We start from the raw sequence: 13570 nt of genomic DNA on the forward strand, positions 1-13570 counted from the left end.
TCGTTTTAACCGGAATTTTAATCATCAGTCTATCATTTCGAAAAAAGAATTTGAAACAGCTATCATTCAAAAGCCTAAACTAGAGGGGTGTTATTAAATCAACGGGTTTTCTGGATTAGGATTTCGTTCGGAAGAAAAATTAAATATCAGCTAATTTATACGATCCAATCGAGAATAAAATATTAAATAGGAATAAATAGTCGAAAAGATTTATTTTGAAATTAGTTGAAAAATACAATTAATTAGGTAGGATTTCTTCATCAAGGTTGTTGTGTACTACCCGACCGGAAATACCTTGACGTGGGTGAGTTTTCCTTTTATAAATAATTTTCAGGTCCCAGGAGACACAGAAGGGCTGTGAAGTGGAAATATATCAATTGAATATTAAATTAAAACAACAAAACAAAGAATTACACATTAATATATGTATGTTGTATATTTGTATATATATTTATAAATATAAAATAATATATTGTATATAAAGAATATATATATGAGTAATGTAATTATATATATGTATTTTATTTATTAATCGAAGCATCGAAATGGTAGTGATTTTAATACCTACTCATGGACATATCTATATTATTGAAAAAGAAAATATGTATTTATTAATATTCAAGACCATGTAGAATCATATACCTTATATTTATTTATTAATATATGTAATCTTATTTAACATATTTTGATAATCGAGATATGTGTACTTATATATGTATATTTATTCTTCATTTAACCTAGTAAATTTACTAAATTCGGAAAATGAAATAAATAGTTTAACTTCAATAAAGGAATTAAAAATATTTAAATTAAATAGTGCGCAATAGAAGTAAAGAGGCACAAATGACTTCTAAGGAATTTTAAAATAAACAAATCTCACATTTAGGTTAGTGTGTCAGGAGATGTTTATATTATTTGTTTACAAATAAAGAGCTCACTGGAGAATTGGGTCAACCGCATAGTTTGGAAACGACCTTGGCCATAATTAGTTAGTCACAAAGGATTTTATTAATTACCCGAAACAGCTGGAAGATGCGTGTTCTCAAATACTTATCAATCACAAACGACAATTGAAAAATCACGGGTTAGCCAGATTTATATCAAAAAAATTACATGAAACATTTGAATACCATTGATTAGATAATCGCACTGTTTTATTAGTTACCTGAAACAGCTGGAAGCTGCGTGCTTACAAATACTTATCATTCACAATCGACAATTGAAAAATCACGGGTTAGCCAGATTTATATCGAAAAATTATACGAAACATTTGAATATTATTGATTGGGTGCTCATACAAAACCCCATCAGTTGCCTGAGATATTTGAGGGTCGAGTACTCTCTAATGTGGCAATCAACCACTTGAAACAATTGGAAAATCACGGGATGGGATGAACAAAAATTAATGTTGAACCCTGGAGGTAAAATTTAAAACAAATACGGTTCATCAAACAGGAGGCAGTGGTCGCTCCTACAACAAGACCATTAACCAAACCAAATAGAGATGGCGATTCTCTTAAATAAAAACGTCAAAACCAAACAAACAAAAAGCCTGGAGTTCGATAGCTCTCCAAAACAAACTATCAAATAATTTCTTATTCTACTAGTATTTATTAGTATCACCTTATTAGTACGTATATATTCGGTTACCAAGCTAAGAATTGTGCAGAATTCTTTGTGCGAGATCCGAGCTTGGGATGCGAGGTAAATAGCCTTGTATTGCAAGTTATAAACCTTTCCCAAACTGTATGTATACATATATTTATTCGTATGTACTGTCTATTGGAGGATGCGGACCTGCATACAGCTTGCATTTAGGTCGGTAGACCACTCTCGCATCTTCTCTTAGACGTGGAATGAGGATTCACGACCCGTAAGTCCACACCAACCGTGAGTATATGATTGTATATAGGACGAAACCGGTTCGCCCTAAGTAAATTTTAGTCCAAGGAGGAGTCGGAATTTGGGGGTATCGAGACTCGAGGGGAAACTTGAAGGCAGTATATGATGACGTGGAAGGCTTTTTGGGACGCGATAACTTAGGTATCAATCAAAGAGCCGTGTCAAAGGATTATACGAATTTCTTGTTGACTCAAGATCATCTCGTTTACTTGATGGAGGATTGGAGCCAAATTATGCCAGCAAATGGGCTATTCCGAGTTCGTCAAATGTGCAATTAATTAATTACATTAACCTACTAAATCAATCTTTACATGTACCTTATAGCAGCAAAATCATAAAGGAGTGGTGCCACACAGACACAAGAGTTCACCAAAATCAAATTTACTAACAATTAACCATTTGAGTTATATTAAATTACCTGTCCAAATAAACATGTATAATATCTTTTATCAGCGTTTAACTACGATTTTGTTAGGGTGCAGGGAATCAGAATAATTACAATAGGAAAGTTAGCTCATTCAGAAAATTCATTTAAGTCTAGGTTTGCAATAGAAAGACTAATTCAACTTTGAACTCAACACCTCGATCAGAACCAAGAGGGTTACCACAAAAATGAATGTAATTAAAATCCTATATCATAAATCAAAAAAATTACACAACGTTTGATGGAATTTAATTACAATATAAATACGGGTATATTTGCGTTCAAGATCGTAAATAACGTATTAATTAGTTAAGTACATATGTCTATAAAGATATATAGTACAAGAGAGCTTTAAGTAGCTTTCTGTAGATATCAAGGAAAATGGTCCAATTTTCATGGAGGCTTATGTGTTGTAGGGGAGGAATTTTCCATCCCTGCGAACACATATGCAAAGCCTTAGAAAAAAATTTAAATATCGGTCATAGCCAAGAGAGAAGAAAATTTTATATTTGTTTTAAACAAAAAAAAGAAATATAAAAAATTACTCTCACACCCAAAAAGGTGAAACATTACAGACTCGAACTATTGTCCCGGAAAGACAAGGGTCCTGGGTTTGAGTCCTAGATGTGACCGTATCCTTTTCTGATTTTTCTGTTTCAGATTTTTGTTTAGAAATCGCTAATATTGTCTTCAATAATTAAATATTACAATCTGAGGTTTTACTCAATAAAGTTATTCCGAAAAATAAAGAATCTTATTCCATTTACGGAGCACCAGTATTTTATAATAATATCCCACAGAACCATCCGTCGTCTCTCAGGATGCTGTGTGGAGGTTTTTTTGAGGAAAGAAGGTATGAGAATGACTATAAATCTGGGGTCAGTGTGTTATTCAGTAATATAAGTATGAATCCATCCCTCCCCCTGCGGTGCAAGTTATTGGGTCGAGGGTCCAGTTGGAGAGGTCTCTCAAACGGGATCTCCTCTTACGGCCCACTACGCAATTGGAGTAAAGTAGTGGACTAGGTTTAAATGAATTTTTGTCGGTTAAGAAGGTAGGCATACAGTGACTGATTATGCGATGCATGTATACTTGTATGTACATTGTTTTCCATAACAACACGCATTTGAATATTATGAACGTGGGCGCTTGACCGTTCTTGTCCGTTGCAACAATTGTTCAACCTTCCCATAGGTCGTCAGATTAAGGAAAATATCAAAAGAAAACACATTGAAAATCATATTGCTGGCTTGTTCCATTACCGGCCAACCTTTTACTCCAGCTAAAGTGATAAATTGTCGGTCATTTATCAAACAAACAAAAAACTGTCTTTAAAAACTTTTTAAAGACAGTTTTATATTATATAAAATTATTGTTTTTCTACTAAGAAAGAAAGGATATTTCCAACAAAGAAAGGTGTTTTAAATTTTTACAACTGATAATTAATCGTTAATGTAGGGTACATTGTTGTTTTCATTTGCATTTAATAGACGTTTATTAGTAAGGGAATAAATAAGCGAATCGTAAATAACCAGACTTTAAAACTACGAAAATGTGCAAATGAATTTAGTTTCGTTCTCAGTAAAATATAAACATGATTTATGGCTCGTTACGATGACGAATTTTACGGGATGAAAATATTAAATCTCATGTCTTTGTGGAAACTTTGCAAAGATGCTTAAAGAAAATTTATTTTCACAAGGATAACATTAAACGTGATTTATTTATTTAGACGGAAAAAGAGACACAAAGGTGCTTGAAAATTTAACATTCTGATTTTAAAAAAAATTGCAATTTTCCAAATATGTAAAATTCTAAATCAAATAATAATAATATTAACTAAGTGTATTTGAAATTTTTTGCAGTATCTGAATGTATGCATCCCCCAGCGTAAAAATTTCTCTGCTGGTAGATAAATATAAAAAAAGAACAAGAGAAGAAGAAAAAATTGAAACATTTGTGTATGGGCGAGAAAAAAAGGGTACAAAATACCACGAAAGATTTCTGTCTTCCTAACCATTGTAAACACAGTGGGATAATTTAATTTACATTCAAATTTGCAGCGAAAACAGTTTTATAATTATTATAACGAACCTCGTTTGTTGTACTCTAAAGAAGCCTACATTTTTAATACGATTCCCACTGTCTCAACGTCGAAAACAATTTTTACTCTTTGAACTTAATTAGGTACGGAGCTTAGACTCCTCGTGAAAAAAAGATTGGTTAAAACTTAAGAAACTCAAACCTGGAAAGGCTTTCAAGGTGCTAATTAAAACTCATTGGTCTTTTCTCTAGTGGCCTCGAAAAGTACTTAAGGTAGGAAATATTTCCTGTGCAGTAATTTGCAATTAGTATCCTCCTGGCATATTATCAGTCTTCTAAAAATAAGTTTTTCTCGAATTTACTTGAGACACCTAACATTTTATTTATTAGTTAGACTAATGCAAGATTTTGGTTGTTTACAGGTGAACAAATGTAATAATCAGTAGTTGTTAATTGAGGTACTAGTACATATTGAATCATTTGGCGGGTTGGAAATAAGCCGACATAGCTCAGTGGATACAGAGCACCTGACCGGACATCAGAAGGCACGGGTTCAATTCCCGTTGGCGGCATTTATTTTTACTCGGGAGATATTTTCAATTTGTATTAGTATTTCGGATGACTAATTATTGCTTATAATTATTTGAAATGCAATATTCACTAATTCAACTCTCTACTAGATTTTTTCTTACGGCAGAAGCCACAGAAGGAATATATAGATGTTGAATTTTTCTGCTTTTATGTTTTCATTGAATTCTTGTTTCCCAGTATTTGAAAATTACACTACAACAACTGTATAGTATTATGTCATATTCACAAATTCAAAAAATAAAGGCAATATAATAATCTGTGTTGGGTGTGCGTAGAATTCTACTTGTGATGAATACGAATTTGTGATGTATCGCAATTGTAATCTGCATCTGAGTCATTTCCCATTAGCAATATGAGATCGTCAGCATAGAACATACACGACCTATGCACTATACGGTCCTGAGCGAAATCTATCGAAATAAGGAATAATACGGGACCGAGAACTGTTCTTTGTGGAACTCCTGACATGTCGATGCTTACGTGATTCTATGTTTTAGGTGTCGACCGCGAATCATCAATATCTCCCATCTTCATAAATGTAAATTTCCATGGGGAAGAAAAACCAATTACCTACTTATACAGCACCGGTTGTAACACGCTTCCCTCACAAAATCAACAGTCAAACTGAGATTAGGAGTTATCCCTCATTTTTTCTATGGTATTATAAAGGTAGATTTTTCAACAAACAATAAAAAAATTAGGCAGTTATTTGTATATTTATTGCAAATGAATGATAATGCAATAGAAAAAACATGGTATTCACTTACCAAGTTGTACTATCTCCATCTTCCTGTCGATAACAAAGTGCCAGGGGAATGCTTTACAAAAACTGCCTACTCCCATCTTCAAATCAGCAGCTTCCGTTGACAGTTCTCCCGGTTCTCTGAACCCTCCACTTCCGGGAATAGTCTGGTTCTCTTCATCATTATCATCATCATCAGATTGTTCAGATTCTGTGGTGATGATGGTGGGTGGGGGGCGGCCTTTGGATGTGGCGGGGGCAGCGTGGGGAATGGCAGTGATTTCATATCTGCAAAATAAATAACAATACCTAATGATATTTTTCAGATATTTTATTACAAAAAATAAAATAAATTATATTATAACGTAACGACCGTGCTACCTATATCTAGTATGAAAGAGATGGCATAAGCGAGAGGACAAATTACTATATACTGTGAACGTATGTCCACGTCCATTCGTCCAATCTCTCTTCTTCATCATTATTTGTCAGTCGAGATAACACAGTTATTTGACTATTATTTCGCCCTACCAATTATCACAGGTATTCGTAAGAACAAATACATTTATCAGTTACGTATAGGAATACAAATACCTTGAGGTGGTTTGACATAAAATATGAATAGTATAATCTGGTATGCTAGTGACCAAGAAATTTAGACTTTATTTCTGTGATAAAAAATATCACCCTCGAACCACAAGATGAAAAGGAGTAATTTTATTTTAACGCAAGCATTTACTAACATTTTTGACACCGATGTGATTTTGTTTGTCAAATTGTATAAAATTTGCAAAAAAACTAGTCATTGTTTTTCAGCATTGGATTATATCGACTGTCTCAAGCAAAAATACGTACCTACAAATATTTTAATCGCTGCAAGCTGTTATTTTTTGCATTTTTTTATTTGTTCTAGTGTCGATATACGAAAAATCAGAAAAATGATTTTTTTTTAAATTATAATTTTTCATAATCATTGTGCCATACACAACCGCTGCAAACGGTACAAAATACATGCATTTCAAATAATGCATTGACTCTTTGTGAGACTTTGAAATTTTATTTCAATGTAAAGAAAGTTGGCAATGCCAAGAAAACAGAGATTTCAGGAATAAAATTTTTAACGCAATTGAAAGCTTTGGTGAGACATTCTTGGATGGCTTTGACATTTCACTTATACTGACTGAATTTAATGTATAATTGTACTATTTTTTCCAAAAATCTAATATGCTTCCTTCCACTTCTTCTAGAGTTCTAGCGCGGAGGATCGATCAAGCCCTATGTCAATACGATATTCACAAAATCCGTCATCTAAGGTTGGGTAGCGATATTAGCGAGCACGGTCAGAATATGATTCCTACAGTCAAATTGACAGCTAATTCAAGGTGTCGAATAAGCTACAATTTATACAACTTTTTTGATAATTTCGTTCGTTATGCAAAATAACTGGCTTATTAATGAATGTAGGTGAACTAACTAAGCTCTTCGAATTGAAAGAAGTCGTATGCATGATACATAGACTTAATTAATTCATCTTATTCCAAGTTCTGAATGCCCGAAGGCAGTTTTTTCTCAGTTGGAAACAATAGTGAAAACCAACAATTTATTATTTTAACCCTTCATGCCTCAGAAGGACATTACTAGCCACCAGAGATGTGCAAAATGGGTACCCAAAACCATTTGAAATGCAAAATGGAAATGGGTCAAAACTTTTCCATTTGAAAATGCAAAATGCAAAATGGTTTTTAGAAAAGCATTTCAAATGCAAAATGCAAAGTACCTATTTTCAAAATGCAAAATGGTTTCTCAGGTCAATCAATTAAAATAATTATAGAATTTTTAAACAATTTTGTCATTTAATAATGGACATCAATGTAGAACAAACATATTAATTACATGATGGTAAATCCAAAAACATCTGTAGTCACAGATTATGAAATCACAACAAATTTGCGCGGGACTAATGTTGCCTACGTAAAAACATAGAAACTGCTATCTAACATTTAATATTACAGCGTCATGGCCCCATGTTCAGTATTTATTTATTTATTTATTTGTTTGTTACAAAAATATTACAGCATAGATTTTGACTGTCCAACTAGGAAGGTCTCCCGTTCTAGGACAGTCAAATTGACAGTGAATATACTTAATGGTGAACTCACCGATACAATTTATTTTGAGAGATTACAAGAGTGAAAGCGAGGATACATATAGCCTTTATATTACTTTATTTTAATACATAATAAAATAAACAGTAAAATAATATGAAAATAATAAAAATAAAATTAAAATAAAAGAAAATAAAATTAAATTTTTTTTTTTAATTTGTAATAAAAATTTAAATTTGTAAACAGAAGAAATAAATCAGGCGCTTGTATCACATAATTATCATACAATATTTTTTAACATCTTATTTTTTAACGTAAAATAAAATGAAAATAATAGAAATAAAATTAAAATAAAAGAAAATAAAATAAAATTTTTAATTTGTAATAAAAATTTAAATTTGTAATAAAAATTTAAATTTGTAAACAGAAGAAATAAATCAGGCGCTTGTATCACATAATTTGAATCAGTATTTTTTGTAATGGTATCACTCAATTGCCAGGGCTACTACCAGGGAGCAACTTGACAAATGTAAATCATCTCTCATAGCGAGGTTAAGGGATCGACTGATATTTGGGGCTTATGAAAAAAAGACGAGTGAAGAAAGTAGGAAGAATGTTGCAAAAATGCATTTAAAATGGAAAATGCATTGAGAAAAGCATTTAAAATGCAAAATGCAAAATGGTTTTTAGAAAAGCATTTAAAATTCAAAATGGAAAATACCCATTTTGCAATTTGCATTACCATTTGAAATGGATTTATTTGAAATAAAGCACATCTCTGCTAGCCACATACATCATATTCCATTAGAGGCTCTGAAAGACAGATCTGACCGGGCGTCCATACATTATAAAAGTACTTTTTATCTTTTTTTCCATAATGCGTAGATTTTTGGAAAGATAAATAATTATTCTTCTCAGTTAGTCTCAAATATTTATACATGATTGATTACATGGATAAAAAAAGTGTATGATTAAAAATTGGCGAGATTCTTTCATTGATAGTTGAGCGTTAAAAAAACCATTTATAGTTTTTTATTTTTTATTGTATAAAATGCATAAAAAGTGAAGCAGTTTTCTTACTAATAACAAATACAAAAAGAATGTGTTTCATTAAAATCAAATTCTCATGTTGAATTAAAACCATGGACGTTTCGATTCAAAATGTCCAGGTAAGTTTTTTGGTTAATATTTTCATGATTGATTTAAAAAATATTTTTTCCAAATATTTTTTAAATTCAAATACAACATTTCAAACATTTTTAATTTAGTTTAGTTTCTTAAATGATATTCCTTTTCACGACAGCTTTAAAAATAAGCAATATTTAGCACATTTTATATACCTCGAGAGCATCCTGAAATTCCATGAAATTTCTCTATGTTGTTGGGACTTGTTAACCTGAAGGGTGAAGTTGTGTTTAGAACCTTCGTTCTAGCCCTAAACCTACCTCTTCAACCATAGAATATATATTATTAAGTATTCAGTAGATTCATTTCAAAATTATTATTTCCAATTAATTATGTGCAAAATTTCTATTGCTCCATTATTCTGCACAATTCTAATGGTTAGTAGACCGGAATATCAGAATATTCCAAGAAAATCCACCAAGACGAAAAATGCCCGCTTTTATCGCCGCTTTCTTCAGATCTGAGGTCGAGTGCCCTATTATCTGTGGAATTCTTTACCGGTAGCTATCGGTGGAACTAAAAATAGATCGTTTGTACAAAAGGAAATTCAATTTTCTGGGACATTGAACAATTGAGAGTGCAATGCAATAAATAATTTCGTTTGGATGCAATAAAAAGTTATTTCCATGTTATTTAATTGAGCAAATGATGTCCAAGATATTTGTGGCAGAGTAGGTATCAGTTTCCGTTCATAGTTGGATGAAGTACTTATTACATCTAGTACCTATTGAAAATATAAATAACCGTTTTGATTTCATTACCTTTACCGTCCATCATTAGAAAGAAAAACCATACTGAAAGGTATCCTTAAGCTAGAACCAGTAAATAGCGCCGCAGAGCTTATCATTCTGCAATAGAGAGATATTTATATATTTGGCCTTTAGATGTTGACCATTTTTTCATACTCTACAGACAAGTGAACATTTTAAAAAACTGTGTACAAAGTTCTGTGTCGTCAGCAGAGGAAACATCCGTAGGTGTATTTATACGTTGTATAGGTGGGTATATAATATTATAATCTAACCATTAGACCTATACAAATATAGAAATAAAGTGCTTGGCTACTTGCTGTATTTATATCTCTCAACTTAAGTGTCTTATAGTATTGTATTGCTGTATCTGTGGAACTGTATTACTCCGATGTTGATGTGATAAGTCTCTCACCTCAAATGTCTCAAACATTGCTGTATCCGTGGAACTCCATTACTACGACGTTGATGTAGCATAAGTTTCACACCTGTGGAACTCTAGGACTACGAGTTAATCTAATATAAGTCTCTAACTTAAAATATCTTGAATATTGCTATATCTGTGGAAGTCCATGACTTCCTGACGATATTTATGTAGGATAAGTCTCTCGAAATATGCTATAACTGTGGAACTCTATGACTATGGTGTTGATGTTTCGTATGCCTTCTGCATAAAGTGATTTGTAACATTTCTGTATATGTAGTAAAATGGAATTGGATGACGTCTCTCACCACAGCATGACTACATCTGGAGATCTTAATACCTTTCTATAGTTTTCTAGTATCTATGGAAATCTATGAGTACGGTGATGAGGAAACTTGTATCTCTCACCTAAAGTGTCTCGGGTCATTGCTGTATCTGTGGAACTCAATAACGGCGGTGGTGTTGTAATAGATCTGCGCAATGGCCTTGAGGCTGCCCACAAGCAAGAAGGCCACAGGTTCCCGCTCAGTGGTGAAGTGTAGTTCTAGCTGGCCATGGCGCGTGGGACTGCACACAAAGGCCGCCTCGTGGTCCTGACCGGGGTTCTGTGATGGGTCGTCCTGAGAACAATGTGATAAGATTGGTTAGCGAGTTGAAGTCTAATAATATCTTGGAGGATTTTAAAGCAGAAAATGGATTAAATTTGTTCATTTTTGAGGTAATTTTTACTAAGCTTTGGGAATGATGTTTGGAGGGTCTTTTTGAGGAGAGGTGAGAGTAAACATGGAGTCTTGAAGAGACCCACGTCATTGGTAAGAGAAAATACGTAACCGAGCCGTTGAACTCAAAAACGAGTCGTGAAAACGACCCTTTTTCACGTAAAAAATATCAACTGTGTACAAATGTTGGGCGTGTTTAGTAACAAGTTTCCAGTTGCAAAGGGATCTATGATGCTAATTTCTTGGAGCATCTTCCATCAAAATACCAATAAAATAAGGAAAGCATCCCCATCTAACGCCTGTTCTATCGTATATATAGATATTGCAATCCGTTTCTCAAGATAAGAAATCCATCAAAGGGACCGCCCGTTTCTGCACAGTCAAGGGTTTTTTGCTCAGATTAGAAGGGTCAGGTAGTTTAGGGCTTCAGACTTGAGGTGGCTGCCAAATTCAACAATAAATAAGCCGTTGCGCTTTTTCTGTCTTTAGTCTATGTTTTGGATGTCCTTGTAGGATGCACCAACAAGGCAAACTTGTGTGGAATTGAAAACACGTAAACTTTTTAGTACAATCTAATAACAGACGAAATATTGCCAACAGAAAATAAGTGCATCACGGCAAGCCAAAAATCAATCATTGTTATTCTTTTGGAAGTGAAAAACTTAAATTAATGGTTAGCCTGAAAGAATTTCCTATCAGAGTAAAGATAACCATTTGTAATTTAATTTTGCAAAGATCACCATAAGAGCCTCAAACGATCCTTTTCTTACTCAATTTACCGTTACACTTTGCTCAAAAACTTAGGCTAAATCGAAAATAGAATTTTGTTTGCCTCTCAGAAGTTGGGAGAACTTTAGTAATGATATTGTAATGGTACACAACTGCAAACATTGTTCAATTTACAAACCACAAGTGCACTCTTTTAGTTGAGTTTGGTAACCATCTCTGGACCTCGATTCTCGACGAAGTCATTCCACTCAAACAACGAGTGGTTCGACCCACTCGTTTTTTGAGTAGAATGACTTTTGAAGTTTGGCGTATGTAAGTATGTACCTTCGACGAAGCTCAAGAGTAAGAATGTCGACCAATACATGTACTTTCGACGGCGATCGCAAGCGGCCTGGATTGGAGAATCGTTACCCTGATCTGAAACAAGCAATTCATTCGAAAAAATCACTCATACAATTCCCTACCTAAATCTCAAATACAATTACCTACAATCATTAGAAAAATGATGTCGAAAGGTGTATGTCTATGTATGTAAACTTTATATTTATTTAGAATTAACGTCCCAATTCCCATTTACATACACGATAGTTATTGACAGTTATAGTACAATATAAAGAGTAAGAAAAATTATAGGATTATATGTAAAGACGAAAAAAGAAAAAGAAAATAAATTACTATAAAGTAAATGACGAAGAAATAAAAAAAAATAAAAAAAACCTGTTTCGTAGTCATCTCGTTAAAATCGGAACTGCTGAGATGTTTAATTAGTAAAGCTTTATACTTCACTAGAGGCATATTTAAAACATCAGCTAACATAGCACGAGGGTTACCAGTGATGTGTAATCTATTTATGTACCTACTAGGGAACCTTTATCTAATGGTATGAACATGAAAGTGAATCAACATTAATTTATCAGGGCTATCCAACTGATAATTAACAAATTGTATAAAAACCTAAGATTAATATTTTCATTTTGTTACTTAACTTCAACATTATCAATGAATGTAACAAAAAAATCATAATCTATTGATTCTAATAGGATTCCGAGTCTAAAATTAAAACAAATCAAAAATTTGTGTGTCCTTCTTCCTAAAACATCAATTCGAGACGTCAGTTTAATACTAACATTATATTAAAAAACTCCTTACAAAATGACAAAAGGTGACAAAGCCTACAAAGTTAATTAAAAAATGTTATTCACATTTAAGACCAGATTTATACATGAGAAAAAATTTGGCCAGCGAAAAATTTTAGCTCCACTATGATGAAGTTTGCAACAAAACTTCCACTTGAAAAGTTATATTAAATAATAGAACACCACTCAAAAACCTAGCAGAGTTATCATCTCTCAAAATAAATTCAGGTTGTTCTACAAAAAGCCAGTAATTTTCAAGTATCACAATTATTTTTCATTGCAGTATACGAGAGTCGCCTAGTTGAGAGTCTTGCGGGATGAAGTCTTACTTTTTTTAACATTTTTTTAATGGTAGATTTTTACCATTTAAATCATAAAAAATTGCAATTTTTCGCCATACATCAACATATACAGCAGAATATGAGAAAAAAAAATTTTTTGGAGTTAGTTCATAGAAATATATAGTGCTGCTTTGTATTTTTAATATTGAAACCTCAGAAGTCCCATCTGCCAGAGACACCAGGATTATTATATCCATTATAGACGAAATGTAACATTATTCTGAAATACATACACAGCCAACAATCAGACACACTCACTGACTTATAGGATGCATGATCTGAGCAAAAAATTTGGGGGTATTATTGAGATACTTACTTAGTCCATTTATAGAATTCAGAGTAATATATACCAAATGGTCGGTGGCCGAGTTGACATCGCGTTTGGGTCCCACCCAGGCGTAGTGTGTTCAATTCCTAGGCTGGCTAAGTCCTCCATCACAACACAAGCAACATTTTCAGCTTACTGTAGAAGATTTTCAA

At 32.8% G+C, this 13570-nt stretch overlaps 1 protein-coding gene across 1 annotated transcript in view; it reads right to left on the reverse strand.

The window, feature by feature from the left end:
- The window catches only part of LOC149413539 (head-specific guanylate cyclase-like), a 150626-nt gene that overhangs the window by 95089 nt on the left and 41967 nt on the right, over nt 1-13570 (reverse strand). The window contains exons 4-5 of the mRNA XM_089644418.1: nt 10574-10785; nt 5728-5990 (exon numbers count right to left, since the gene is read on the reverse strand). Of these exons, the coding sequence (XP_089500544.1) occupies nt 5728-5990; nt 10574-10785 (475 nt within the window). The remainder of the gene's footprint in view (nt 1-5727; nt 5991-10573; nt 10786-13570) is intronic.

This window comes from Hesperophylax consimilis, chromosome 21, assembly GCF_061612785.1.
Source record: "Hesperophylax consimilis isolate HC1 chromosome 21, BYU_Hcon_1.0, whole genome shotgun sequence".
NCBI lineage: Eukaryota > Metazoa > Arthropoda > Insecta > Trichoptera > Limnephilidae > Hesperophylax > Hesperophylax consimilis.